The sequence below is a fragment of the Salvelinus sp. IW2-2015 genome, linkage group LG20 (genome assembly GCF_002910315.2).
Source record: "Salvelinus sp. IW2-2015 linkage group LG20, ASM291031v2, whole genome shotgun sequence".
Taxonomy (NCBI): Eukaryota; Metazoa; Chordata; class Actinopteri; order Salmoniformes; family Salmonidae; genus Salvelinus; species Salvelinus sp. IW2-2015.
Window position 1 is genome coordinate 2,721,880 of NC_036860.1, and position 13,470 is coordinate 2,735,349.

At 42.0% G+C, this 13,470-nt stretch overlaps 1 protein-coding gene across 2 annotated transcripts in view; it reads left to right on the forward strand.

The window, feature by feature from the left end:
- Positions 1-3,620: 3,620 nt before the first annotated feature.
- The window catches only part of LOC111981128 (transmembrane protein 184B), a 33,522-nt gene continuing 23,672 nt past the window's right edge, over positions 3,621-13,470 (forward strand). For both annotated transcript variants that reach the window (XM_024012280.2, XM_070449125.1), the window contains exon 1: positions 3,621-4,012. In XM_024012280.2, coding sequence (XP_023868048.1) covers positions 3,950-4,012 — 63 coding nt within the window. In that variant the 5' untranslated portion in view covers positions 3,621-3,949. The remainder of the gene's footprint in view (positions 4,013-13,470) is intronic.

The following is a 13,470-nucleotide window of genomic DNA, read 5'->3' on the forward strand; positions in this document are numbered from 1 at the left end:
AGAAAGGAAGAGCAAGTGAATATTAGCTGAAATGATGTTGGGTTCTTTTCCTACTTTACCTCTTACTGAATTGCTAATTCTCCACTTTAGCCTAGCATTTAGGCCACTTCAGCCCACTTTGGAACTGATGTTGCCCAAAAGCCAACACCTCACACAATGATTGAGGTGAACATGCGTTTTCTACCCTTCTCCTGCTTTCATTTATTCACACTTGTTTTTTTATCCTCCCTTTTTGCACACTTTGGTCTCCTTTTGATTTGTGTTCTTTGGTCATAATATTTGGTAGGTTGGTAAGGTCAAAGCAACCATGCTTATTTTAAGACTGTGCAACACTCTTAAGACATGGGAGAGTCACAAGCTTTCTTAATGTATTTGACCAGAGACTGCGATGAACAAGTTGGCAAATGATGGTGGCTATGATTTTCATGATTGTTCTTAACGTCAACTTTTACATTTTATTTTGATGCTTTTCTTTTTGTAGGTCTGATAGGAATGGARGAGCTCTGTACTTTATTGAAGGGGGGGGTGGCGCATCAAGTGRAATGGATTTTTTTATTTTATTTTTACTTKACTGTAAATATTTTTTATTTCTGTGTAAAGCCAAAATGTGGTTGGTTGTTTTTAAGGTGTAATGTCGAAATATACATACTAAATGCATAAATTGCGGCTGGGGATCAGAATAAAAAAAATTATATTAAGTACTAAATTGGGAGGGATTTTAGAAACTTTTACATCGTCAACTGGGTCGTGTGTGTGTCGTCAGAAGTGTAGGTCTGGTGCATGGACTTTCAGAATTCCATAGGTCCCCTGTTAAGATCACAGGGCTGCTGGGGACAAACTATACATTTCTCATGCCTCATTATTTGAGATTGTCCATCACTGTTCTTTTTCCGAAACTCCATTTTGTTTCTCTTGTGTACGAGGAAATTCTTGAAGTATTGCACTTATTTTTCCTATTTTATTCCCAGCAGTTTGTTCATAGCCTGTTGAGAATTTGTCACTACTCTCCCCATCACTCCACTCAAAGCCTTTCCTGGAGGCTGTCCATGTTCTCCACCAAGGACCTGATATAGGGCTGTCTACTTTTTTTTTTTTTTTTTACAAAAAAAGCACTCTTGAAAAAGGAGATGCTGACAGTGGGTTGACGTCATCGGTGCTTTCTGTTGCAGAATAATTGGTCCCTGGATGTCATTTACCAGCACCCTTGATGTCATTGATAACTGGGACTCGGATGCAGTCACAGTGATGTCACAGTTTCTGGTAATGACCTGTGTTTGCGACGTGTCCCTTTGGCAAGCCAGTGTGACCCAGTGGCAATGTAACTACGGGGAGGGATAGCGCTGGTCAGGTTATGGGGAGTATACACTTTATGTATTGTGTACTGATATCTTGTACAGTTCTTTAACACACTTTAACTTTATTTACAACAGTATTTGTGTATATTTTATGACATAATAAAAAAAATTAAACTTCCTCACTCTTTAGTAATTTGTTGAAATGGCTCTATTCTACTTCAGTTCTATGCACTTGTGTTGTGTACTGTTTATTTTTGTAACTGTAAAGTTGTGGCCAGAAGTTAAGAATGACACAAATATTAATTTTCACAAAGTCTGCTGCCTCAGTTTGTATGATGGCAATTTGCATATACTCCAGAATGTTATGAAGAGTGATCAGATGCAAATGAACTGAATTCCCCCCCCCCCAAAAAAAAAATTCACTGCATTTCAGCCCTGCCACAAAAGGACCAGCTGACATGTCAGTGATTCTCTCGTTAACACAGGTGTGAGTGTTGACAAGGCTGGAGATCAATCTGTCATGCAGATTGAGTTCGAATAACAGACTGGAAGCTTCAAAAGGAGGGTGGTGCTTGGAATCATTGTTCTTTCTTGGTTACCTGCAAGGAAACACATGCCGTCATCATTGCGTTGCACAAAAAGGGCTTCACAGGCAAGGATATTGCTGCCAGTAAGATTGCACCTAAATCAACCATTTATCGGATCATCAAGAACTTCAATGAGAGCGGTTCAGTTGTTGTGAAGAAGGCTTCAGGGCGCCCAAGAAAGTCCAGCAAGCGCCAGGACCGTTTCCTAAAGTTGATTCAGCTGTGGGATCGGGGCACCACCAGTACAGAGCTTGCTCAGGAATGGCAGCAGGCAGGTGTGAGTGCATCTGCACGCACAGTGAGGCTAAGACTTTTGGAGGATGACCTGGTGTCAAGAAGGGCAGCAAAGAAGCCACTTCTCTCCAGGAAAAAAAAGGTACAGGGATTGGACTGCTGAGGACTGGGGTAAAGTCATTTTCTCTGATGAATCCCCTTTCCGATTGTTTGGGGCATCCGGAAAAAAGCTTGTCCGGAGAAGACAAGGTAAGCGCTACCATCAGTCCTGTGTCATGCCAACAGTAAAGCATCCTGAGACCATTCATGTGTGGGGTTGCTTCTCAGCCAAGGGAGTGGGCTCAATCACAATTTTGCCTAAGAACACAGCCATGAATAAAGAATGGTACCAACATATCCTCCGAGAGCAACTTCTCCCAACCATCCAGGAACAGTTTGGTGACGAACAATGCCTTTTCCAGCATGATGGAGCACATTGCCATAAGGCAAAAGTGATAAGTGGCTCGGGGAGAAAAACATTGATGTTTTGGGTCCATGGCCAGGAAACTCCCCAGACCTTAATCCCATTGAGAACTAGTGGTCAATCCTCGAGGCGGGTGGACAAACAAAAACCCAAAGCCTTTGACACGCTTGTAATTATACTTCAGTATTCCATAGTAACATTTGACAAAAATATCTAAAGACACCTAAGCAGCAAACTTTGTGGAAAATAATATTTGTCATTCTCTCAACTTTTGGCCACGACTATACATTGCATTCGGGAAATGACATGTTATTGTATCTAAAAGAGGACCATTTGAGGGAACTGTGGAGGTGTGACTGGGTCTGAAATGCTTTTTTTCTAAATTGAAATTAAATTGTCAATACAGTAARGAGACATCTCAGTACATATTTATATAAAGTCACTACACTTGAATACATGAAGATGTCAGGATTAATAAACATTTTACATTCAATTTGCATATACATTTTTAAAAGGATCAGGGTTTACATTTGTGAAATTATGTAAGAAAATATTGTTCTTGTCATTGACTAATTCTATAGATTTTAATAAATATTTAAGTTAGATTTTCCTGGTACGGATATATTACTGAAATTGAATGGAAGAACTTGGTTGCCCCTTTAATTTCTTTCACTTTGATATACAAATCAACTTTAAAATGGGGAAACTATTATCCAAATGTTTTGTGACAAGTTATTTTGGAGCGAGCTAAGTAATTGCGTTTATTTCATTAATAAGACGTATGTATTTACAATGAAATGTGTAATATTATTCGAATGAAAACAAAGTTACTGAATGAATTAACTTTATACTACCTGGTAAATTCTTCATACACAAACACAAATATTTGAAATCTGGGTTTGTACAACAATGCAAGACCTGCTGGCATATACGAGTTACATCATGGGAAAGTAMRTGAAGGCGATGAAGCTACTGCGCCTGCGTGACAGTAGAAACGGTGGAGGAGTTTCGCTGTTRTGCTACTGTAAAATCTTAGCGTAGTGAATCGCTAGGAGAGATACAGGGGAATAACGGAGCCGAATTCACGAGCGTTCCCCGATACTGTTATTTTGAAATTATAGTGACTGAATAAAGTTTTTCTACATGAGATGGACTATTAGTACAGACACAAGGTTGTATTTACCTAGGCTTTGAAGAGTTTGCGAGCAGCTACCTAACTAGCGATGCTAACGTTAGCTAGCGAACTCGATGAAACTGTAAACATGGTTTAAATTGGTTTCTCACTTGACGTTATGTTGCAGTGATTTTAATTTAGTATGAATTATTTTATGAATGTGTGTCTGTCGTAGCTAATAACGTATTTAGGATACATGTATGCTTGGATTCAAACAGCCGCAGTGTGTACACAAATCAAACAACTGCAGCAGATGCAGGTAAGCCACCGCTCGCGCTGTGTTTTTGTGTTCAGAATGGATGGAAAGAAACTGTTTCCAAACGAACGACGAACGAATGTAGCTTTCGCTTGATGACACAGCTGTAATTTCAGCTCCTGTTTTCATATTGTTGTACAATGACAATTTTCATAATGAAATCATCCCTAAAGAGGTTTTGGTTGCCTTTTTTCTATTATGGAAATGGGCTATTTTTTTTAAATGTAGTCTTTGCATGGAAATTATGTTCATTTATTCTCACTACAACGCCCTATATTCTCCATAGTATGTTATGCCTTTAGTATATCTGGAGAGGAAAACTGCAAAACATTTATTTCGTTTCATTTTGGCATCAATGTCAAAAAGCCGATGTTGGATGACTGATAGGATTTAGGTCAAAGTACAACAGATGTTATGAAATACACCCTCAGGTTCAGTCAGCAGGAATTGATGGAGTCTCCCCTGTCGTGTGTCTATATGAATTATCTGGTCATTGAACCAAACGAAATGCACCAGACATTGCTCTCAATTACAACTGAACAGCAGTATACCTTATCAATATAACATGTTTGCTGTTTTTAGAAGCCATCAATATTGACCAATACTTTCATTCTTTACTACTGTGTCAACCCTTTCCCTTTTTCTTGAAAAGTTAAGCATTTGTGTCATGGGAAAATCACATTATAAATCTAATAGGCATTCATTCTCTAGGCCTATAAAGAATAGGCCTACATATTGTTGATATTCAATCTCAATAGTCATCAGTCAATAGTCTATGCTTATCACGAACCAATAGTTACTTGAGGGAAACGAGTGTGACACTCAAATGTAACTGCCCCCTCAAATGTAATGCATACAGCAGGCTTCGTCCAGCAGCGTGAGTCACCCATGGCAACGACCTACCTATATTTAGCCATGCATATTAATTGAATCCCCTTTTTAAATCAGTTTTATTCTGAATGATTAGGTTATTGCCATCATTGGACTCCAGACTGATGCATCTAGCGATCACATTACCTAGTGAGCATCACTAATGCCAGGATTGAGTACAAGGGTGTGGAGAATCTACTGTCCATCTTTCTAATGGTCACTTAGCCTACAGTTTCCCATTAGAAAACTGATATCTGGCTACTCTGCAATACATCAGTATTACAGACCTAATGAGCAATAGGGGTCAGTCAACTTGCTGACTTTGGGAATTGATCATGTGCTGCTGATGGCTAAAAGACTCAAACCAATCTCATAAATGTTAACAATTTTTCTGTCATTCAATAAATTCCTCTCATTAGCTATACAGTTGAAGTCGGAAGTTTACATAGACTTAGGTTGGAGTCATTAAAACTCATTTTTCAACCCTCCACAAATTTCTTACAAACTATAGTTTTGGCAAGTCGGTTAGGACATCTACTTTGTGCATTACACAAGTAATTTTTCCAACAATTGTTTACAGAAAGATTATTTCACATATAATTCACTGTATCACAATTTCAGTGGGTCAGAAGTTTACATACACTAAATTGACTGTCTTTAAACAGCTTGGAAAATTCCAGAAAATGTCATGGCTTTAGAAGCTTCTGACAGGCTATTTGACATCATTTGGGTCAATTGGAGGTGTACCTGTGGATGTATTTTAAGGCCTACCTTCAAACTCAGTGCCTCTTTGCGTGACATCATGGGAAAATCAAAAGAAATCAGACTTGTAGACCTCCACAAGTCTGGTTCATTCTTGGGAGCAATTTCCAAACACCTGAAGGTACCACGTTCATCTGTACAAACAATAGTACGCAAGTATAAACACCATGGGACCACGCAGCCGTCATACCGCTCAGGAAGGAGACCCGTTCTGTCTCCTAGAGACGAACGTACTTTGGAGCGAAAAGTGCAAATCAATCCCAGAACAACATCAAAGGACCTTGTGAAGATGCTGAAGGAAACAGGTACAAAAGTATCTATATCCACAGTAAAACGAGCCAGGGTTTACGGAGTTATTGTGTTTAATTTTATAGGGGTTAAGAATAAATTGAGTGTTCCTTCGTCATTTGGATTCTTACCATTCGTATAGATTTTAAGGAGTAAATATTTACAGGTTGATCTGTCCTAGGTACGGTTATTTATAATTTAGCTGTAAATTTGTCCAATATATATGGGAGCAGAGAACCTCTGGTTGGCGCCCCTTAAGTTTGCGCTTCACTTGGAGTATCACCTAAATCAACGTGTGGAAATGCGCCGGAAACTATTAATCCAAAGTGGTTTGGGTCTGTTAGCACAAGTTATTTTGTAGCGAGCTACAGAGTAATAGGTGCGTTTAATTCTAATACTAAGGTATCGGATGTTTATGTACTATTTCAAGACAAGTGCGCTCTCACATCTCATTCGGCAACCTGTGGAACACAATGGCGGGGAGTCTTGAGCTCTTGAGAGGTGGAATTCAACCATACTTACAATCACTACCCTGGTCATAACTGTGTCTTCTGACAACTAAACGACAACTCATTGAAGAATCTATTGGCAGGAGATCTTGTATCACATCACGCATAGACTTCGGGTGCTGCCAGCAATACTAACGACGGTTATATACATTTCGAATAGGAATATGTATTTTGAGTGTCTCTCGAACTCAAGACTCTTTTAGCTGAGCGCGAAGCAGTGACTCAGTTAGACACACGTCGCACGGAGATATCTCCGCCACTTGTTATTTGCTACTCAGTTGAGTAAATCTTAAGCTGGCCTAGGTAGAACTCGCGCTACGCGCAAGAGTATTATCAAGGGAATACGGGGAGCCGAATTCACGAGGTTCCGCCCGATCAACTGGTTGATTTTCGACAATTACCACTGTAGTGTAGCTCGGCAAGTAACAATGGTTAATATATTACATATATATTAGTCAGAGTTTGTATGGACTTAATTTAGTATCACATGACTACACCAGAATCGTAATGATACATGCACACACTCTCCATGGGCTTTGAAGAGTATTCTGCAGAGCAGCTACCACGTCACTAGACGTAGTGCATACGTCAAGCTTGAGGAGCATCACACGAACTGGAAACCATGCTAATATGAATACATGTTTTATTCAACATCTGGTTTCTCACTTGACTCGGATGCATTATCTATGTTGCCAGTGAAATTTATAACTTTTAGTTATGAAATTTTATCCGTATTCTTTCTTTATAGGAGAGACATAAGAGATAGTAGTCGGTGGATACGTAGCTATATGAAATTGCCTAATTCATAGCGTAATGCGCACATTGGACTTTGGGTTCTTTCAAAACCACCGTCTTCGGCAGAGCTGCGTGTCCCCAAAGTCCTAAATCATACTTGACGTCAGCATGGCCAAGAGTTAATGCCACCAGCTGCGCGCCTTCAGTGTTTCTGTTGTGTCGAGATAGCGTCCATTACTGTCACTTAAGTAGACTGTCTTCTCAGAACAACGAGATACGAACTGTATGCTCCCGAGCTCTCTCTTCTTTGAATGTATGGCTACAGCTGATAAATTTGTCCCAGCGGCTCCCTGTCTTTTCCTATATGTTCTCTTGTCACTCCATTCGAGGAGGCCATACTCTTTTTTCTCTCATAATCAGCTTCTCATGACTCCTCCACAGTGTAGCGCGTTGTTAGTTTGCGTGGTCTGCACTTTTCTGTCTTATGTATGGAAATCTGTGAGCTTCTTTGTGGTTTTCTTATAATTCTGTACGTTCTTTAGCGCAATGGAACTTGTTTCATTCTATCTCTCACTATCACGACGCTTAGTATGGCTGTTACTCACATGGAGTAGCTGGTAGGCACTGTCTGTAGTTCTATTTTAGTCTCGATGCGGAAGATAGTGAAAAACTGCATAAAACCAGTGCCTTGGTATCCTTGCTACCGTTTCCACTTTTTGGCAATCGCATACTGTTTCCTAATAAGGAGGCGTCTGAGGACCTGGTTCGGATGACTGATAGGCTTTGATTTTAGTGGTCCTCCAATTACTGTGTACGAACAGCTTATCGTATGTTGTACTGCACACTAGCCGCCCGCTCTCAGGCTTCACGGCTCTAGGCAGTGTATTGGCTCGTTACGGGATCGTGCACGGCTTCTCCCTTGTCGTGGTGTCCTAGATTACTAATTTCTGATTCTGGTCACTCTTGAGGCTAATCCATCAAGCGTAGCCATACCTCACCTACGTATCATGTGTGTCTCTTCAATTAACGCAACTGAAATTGAATTATACGTCCTTTCAGTCCTTTATATCTCTATTACCACTGTTTCGCTGTCTTTCTACGATACCCAATCCATCATGAGCTCTAATTATCGTTCTGCATCTCTCTTACTACTGTGTCCTCCCCTCTCTTCTGCTGCGTTTCTTTTCCTTGCAGATACGAAGTATCATATAGCGAGTTTCCGTTCAGTGGCGAAAATCTCGCACATTATAGAATCTAGGACGGTCACGGCATCTCGCTGGTCTCGCTTCAGTCCCTGTCTGCATAGTAAGAATAGGCTCGCACGTATTCATAGTTGCTTGACTATTCACTGCTCCCACTCTATCGCTACCAATCAGTTCTCATATCACGTCCTTCGCTGATGTCCCACTTGTTCAAGCCAATTTAGTGTTACTTCTCAGTGGCGACCTTCACGTGCGTAGTGGTGCCACACTGAACAGTCTTTTCACCAAGTGTTATCGACTATACCGGTCGAGTCCGCCATTTTCCACCAGGAAAATCGCTAACTCGACCATCACAATGTTGGCCACGGCTCTTGCGGGCCTCCACAGCCACATGCGCTCGAAGTCACGGATGGACATGCACAAGGCAATCCGCCCTATTATCCGTTATAACTTCACTCTCAACGACCATCTGCGAAGGACTTAACTTTGAATTCCCACCACCCTTTTATAAATGCAGTGATTCCATTACTTATTTTTGGCTGAAATAGTCGTAATTTCATATTTAAGGTGCGTACCTAAAGCCATCTGGCCGCATCATTTTGTCGCATCCCCAGACTTGATGGCACACTGCTTGTAAGTGCGATCCACAATAAGGCTCATTTATTCAACAAGGCTGAGGGACCCTGGGGAAACCACTTCCCTCTGCCCATGTGTGAGCCTGGACTTTCTGAGCGGTCGCCCCCAGGTTGGTAACCACAGATCCGCCACGCCTGGGATCTTAACAACGGGGGCCCTCAGGTGGTGCGTGCTCAGTCTCCTTGTCCCTTGTTCACTATGATCTGCCATGCCAGCACAACTCCAAACACCATCATTAAGTTTTCCGATGATCACAACAGTGAATAGTGAGCATCACCTCGTATACTACCGGCAACACGAAGGACCTAATGTGAAGATTAAGCACAGAGGTGCAGATGAGTATGCGCATGCCAAATCTGACCGTCTGTGTGGCTCGCCACTAGGACACACACCTCTCCCTCCCTACCGCTTATTCAAACGATATATGGAATGGGAGACTGACATCTGGTTGTACGCTACCAGGACATAGGCCGCACGGGTCAGCATCCCACCACTCCAGTAAATCACTCAGATAATCCCCGTGGGCCTGCTAGTATCTCGGAGAATGCATCAGTAGTTTGAGAGAGCCAGATCAAGTTCTTGGTGTATCCACATCAATCGCAAACAAACCTAACACAATTGTCACGGAGCGTAGTCACCTATATAAGCGTAACCAGTTCTTGTGGAAAATGTGAAGGGCCATCAAAGTAGCTAGCTTAGATCCATGGCCTCAGGAGGCCTGAAATATGAGGGAATTTAGGACAATTAGGTTAACCTCTCACAAAAGACTGCGCATCATAACACAGGTTATACAGGTCCTAGCTAAATCCGTCATTAGAGGAGACAGGACTCTTTCTGTACTGGTTCTCATTCACGCACATTATAGTATGCATATCTCAGCTTCGCGTCATTAGCTCCTATCCACCGAGCGATATGTAGTAAAGTGGGGTCGGAAGTTTGTCTTACAACGTATACCGACCGTCTGGATGGAGTCATAAAACTTCATTGTTGGTTCGCCACACGCTCCTATCTGCCATACTCTACGTGTACTAAATACTAGTCAAGTTTGGCGAAGTCGGTAGGGACCTTACTTTTGATGCATTGGACAGACGAGAGCTACATATTTATCCAAACCTACTGTTGTTCTACAAGAAAGATATATTATTCTCTACCATAGTCATCTAACCCAACTGATGATTCAACAATTTACAGGTGGGGTCACGAAGTTTACCACTACCACTGAAATGTGACCTGTACTTTAAACAGCTTGGAGCAATGCCAGAAAGGGATTGTCATGGACTCTTAGATTACTCGCACAAGGCTCAGGTTGTTGCACCATCAGGTTTGGTCAATTCTGGAGGTTCGTATTCATAAGTGGAATGTCCTTAGCTTATAAGGACCTCACCTTTCAACAATACCAAGTTGCACACTAATTGCCGCTGATTACTATCATGGCAAAATCTAAAAGAAACCTACATAGGCTTGTTATGACCACCTCACCCACAACCTTCTGGTTCTATTGGTTCATTCTGGGCGCAGCAATTCTCACACACATCCTGAATTTTACGCGGCCTTGGCTGGCTAACTTGGGTTAGGGTGTTATAAACTAAATAACGCCACATAGTCCTTTTAACTACATGAGATATAAGTTCATTTCTATGTTACAAGACAATAGTACGTCAAGTATCTATTATACATCGACATGGACCGTACAGCAGCGTTCAATACCGCTCAGGAACGAGACCCGTTCTGTCTCCTTGAGAGACGAAACGTACTTTGGAGCGAAAGTGCAATATCAATCCCAGAACAAATCATCAATAAGACTTGCTCTGTGTTAGTAAGTTGTATTGCTAAGGAATACACGTTGTACTAGAATAGTTATCTACTATTTACACATAAAGCACGTGACGCAGTCTATATCGCATCATAACCTTGAAAGGAGACCGCGTCAGCACAATGGAAGATGTAGCCACTGGCGTCCTCAAACCGCCATAAAAACTGAGTCTCAGTACATATCCGGCTGGGCTGAGACGATTGGAATCGCAAAATCACATGGGAACATTTATAGTGCTTAGATTGGTTTTTCCTGATCTCATGATGACAAGTGACTCTTAGGTCTTGACCCTTGTATAGAGCAGATTATGGCGAACAATAGTTGGTCTGGCGCCTCATTATATGAGCTATTTTGGTGTTATCGCTTTGGGTGAAGGCAAATTATGGACCTTGAAGCAGAAGTAACACCTATTCATCGCCTGTTACCTTGGTCATACTTGAAGTGAGGTCACTAAAGTCCAGCTACACAGTTGACTGTATTAGGTCATGTTTCTACTGATGAGGTAGTGTCCTTGGCATGCTTCACTTCATCTGGTTGTGCGGCGCCTGTGCTTTTTGTTGTTAGGAGGGATGATTGAGCAGCTTTCACTATCTCGACCTACATTATTACGTAATGCCTCTGTCCATTCTCATCGAGCTGACTGTGACCACATAATCTCATGCTTGGCATTATACTTTCGAAGGCAACGATCTCTAAGACATCAGTCAGGAGGTTAAAGCTTGGTCGCAAATGGGTTTTCCAGATGGACAATGACCCAAGCATACTTCCAAAGTTGTGGCAAAATGGGCTTAAGGACAACAAAGTCAAGGTATTGGAGTGGCCATCACTAAGCCTGACCTCAATCCCATAAAAATGTGTGGGCAGAACTGAAAAGTGTGTGTGAGCAAGGAGACCTACAAACCTGACTCAGTTACACCATCTCTGTCAGGAGGAATGGGCCAAAATTCACCCAACTTATTGTGGAGCTTGTGAGGCTACCTGAAATGTTTGAACCAAGTTAAACAATTTAAAGGCAATGCTACAAAATACTAATTGAGTGTATGTTATTATTTATTTATTAACCTTTATTTAACCAGGTAGGCAAGTTGAGAACACGTTCTCATTTACAATTGCGACCTGGCCAAGATAAAGCAAAGCAGTTCAACACATACAACAACACAGAGTTACACATGGAGTAAAACAACATACAGTCAATAATACAGTAGAAGAATAAGTATATACAATGTGAGCAAGGGAGGTAAAGGCAAAAAAAGGCCATGGTGGCGAAGTAAATACAATATAGCAAGTAAACACTGGAATGGTTGATTTGCAGTGGAGAATGTGCAAAGTAGAGATAGAAATAATGGGGTGCAAGGAGCAAAATAAATAATACAGTAGGGAAAGAGGTAGTTGTTTGGGCTAAATTATAGATGGGCTATGTCAAGGTGCAAGTAATCTGTGAGCTGCTCTGACAGCTGGTGCTTAAAGCTAGTGGGGAGATAAGTGTTTCCAGTTTCAGAGATTTTTGTAGTTAGTTTCAGTCATTGGCAGCAGAAGAACTGAAGGAGAGGCGGCCAACGAAGAATTGTTTTGGGGTGACCAGAGAGATATACCTGCTGGAGCGCGTGCTCCAAGTGGGTGCTGCTATGGTGACCAGCGAGCTGAGATAAGGGGGACTTTACCTAGCAGGGTCTTGTAGATGACCTGGAGCCAGTGGTTGGCGACGAGTATGAAGCGAGGGCCAGCCAACGAGAGTGTACAGGTCGCAGTGGTGGGTAGTATATGGGGCTTTGGTGAAAAAACGGATGGCACTGTGATAGATTGCATCCAATTTATTGAGTAGGGTATTGGAGCTATTTTGTAAATGACATCACCGAAGTCGGGCTGGTAGGATGGTCAGTTTTTACAAGGGTATGTTTGGCAGCATGAGTGGAAGATGCTTTGTTGCGGAATAGGAAGCCATTCTAGATTTAACTTTGGATTGGAGATGTTTGATGTGAGTCTGGAGGAAGAGTTTACAGTTAACCAGACACCTAGGTATTTGTAGTTGTCCACATATTCTAAGTCAGAGCGTCCAGAGTAGTGATGTTGGACAGGCGGGCAGGTGCAGGCAGCGATCGGTTGAAGAGCATGCATTTAGTTTACTTGTATTAAGAGCATTTGGAGGCCACGGAAGGAGAGTTGTATGGCATTGAAGCTCGCCTGGAGGTTGTTAACAGTGTCCAAAGAAGGGCCAGAAGTATACAGAATGGTGTCGTCTGCGTAGAGGTGGATCAGAGACTCACCAGCAGCAAGAGCGACTCATTGGAATGTATACAGAGAAGAGTCGGTCCAAGAATTGAACCCTGTGGCACCCCATAGAGACTGCCAGACGCCCGGACAACAGACCCTCCGATTTGACACACTGAACTCTATCAGAGAAGAGTTGGTGAACCAGGCGAGGCAATCATTTGTGAAACCAAGGCTGTCGAGTCTGCCGATGAGGAGTGGTGATTGACAGAGTCGAAAGCCTTGCAGGTCAATGAATACGGCTGCACAGTATTGTTTCTTATCGATGCGGTTAAGATATCGTTTAGGACCTTGAGCGTGGCTGAAACCGGATTGCATAGCGGAGAAGGTATGGTGGGATTCGAAATGGTCGGTAATCTGTTTGTTGACTTGGCTTTC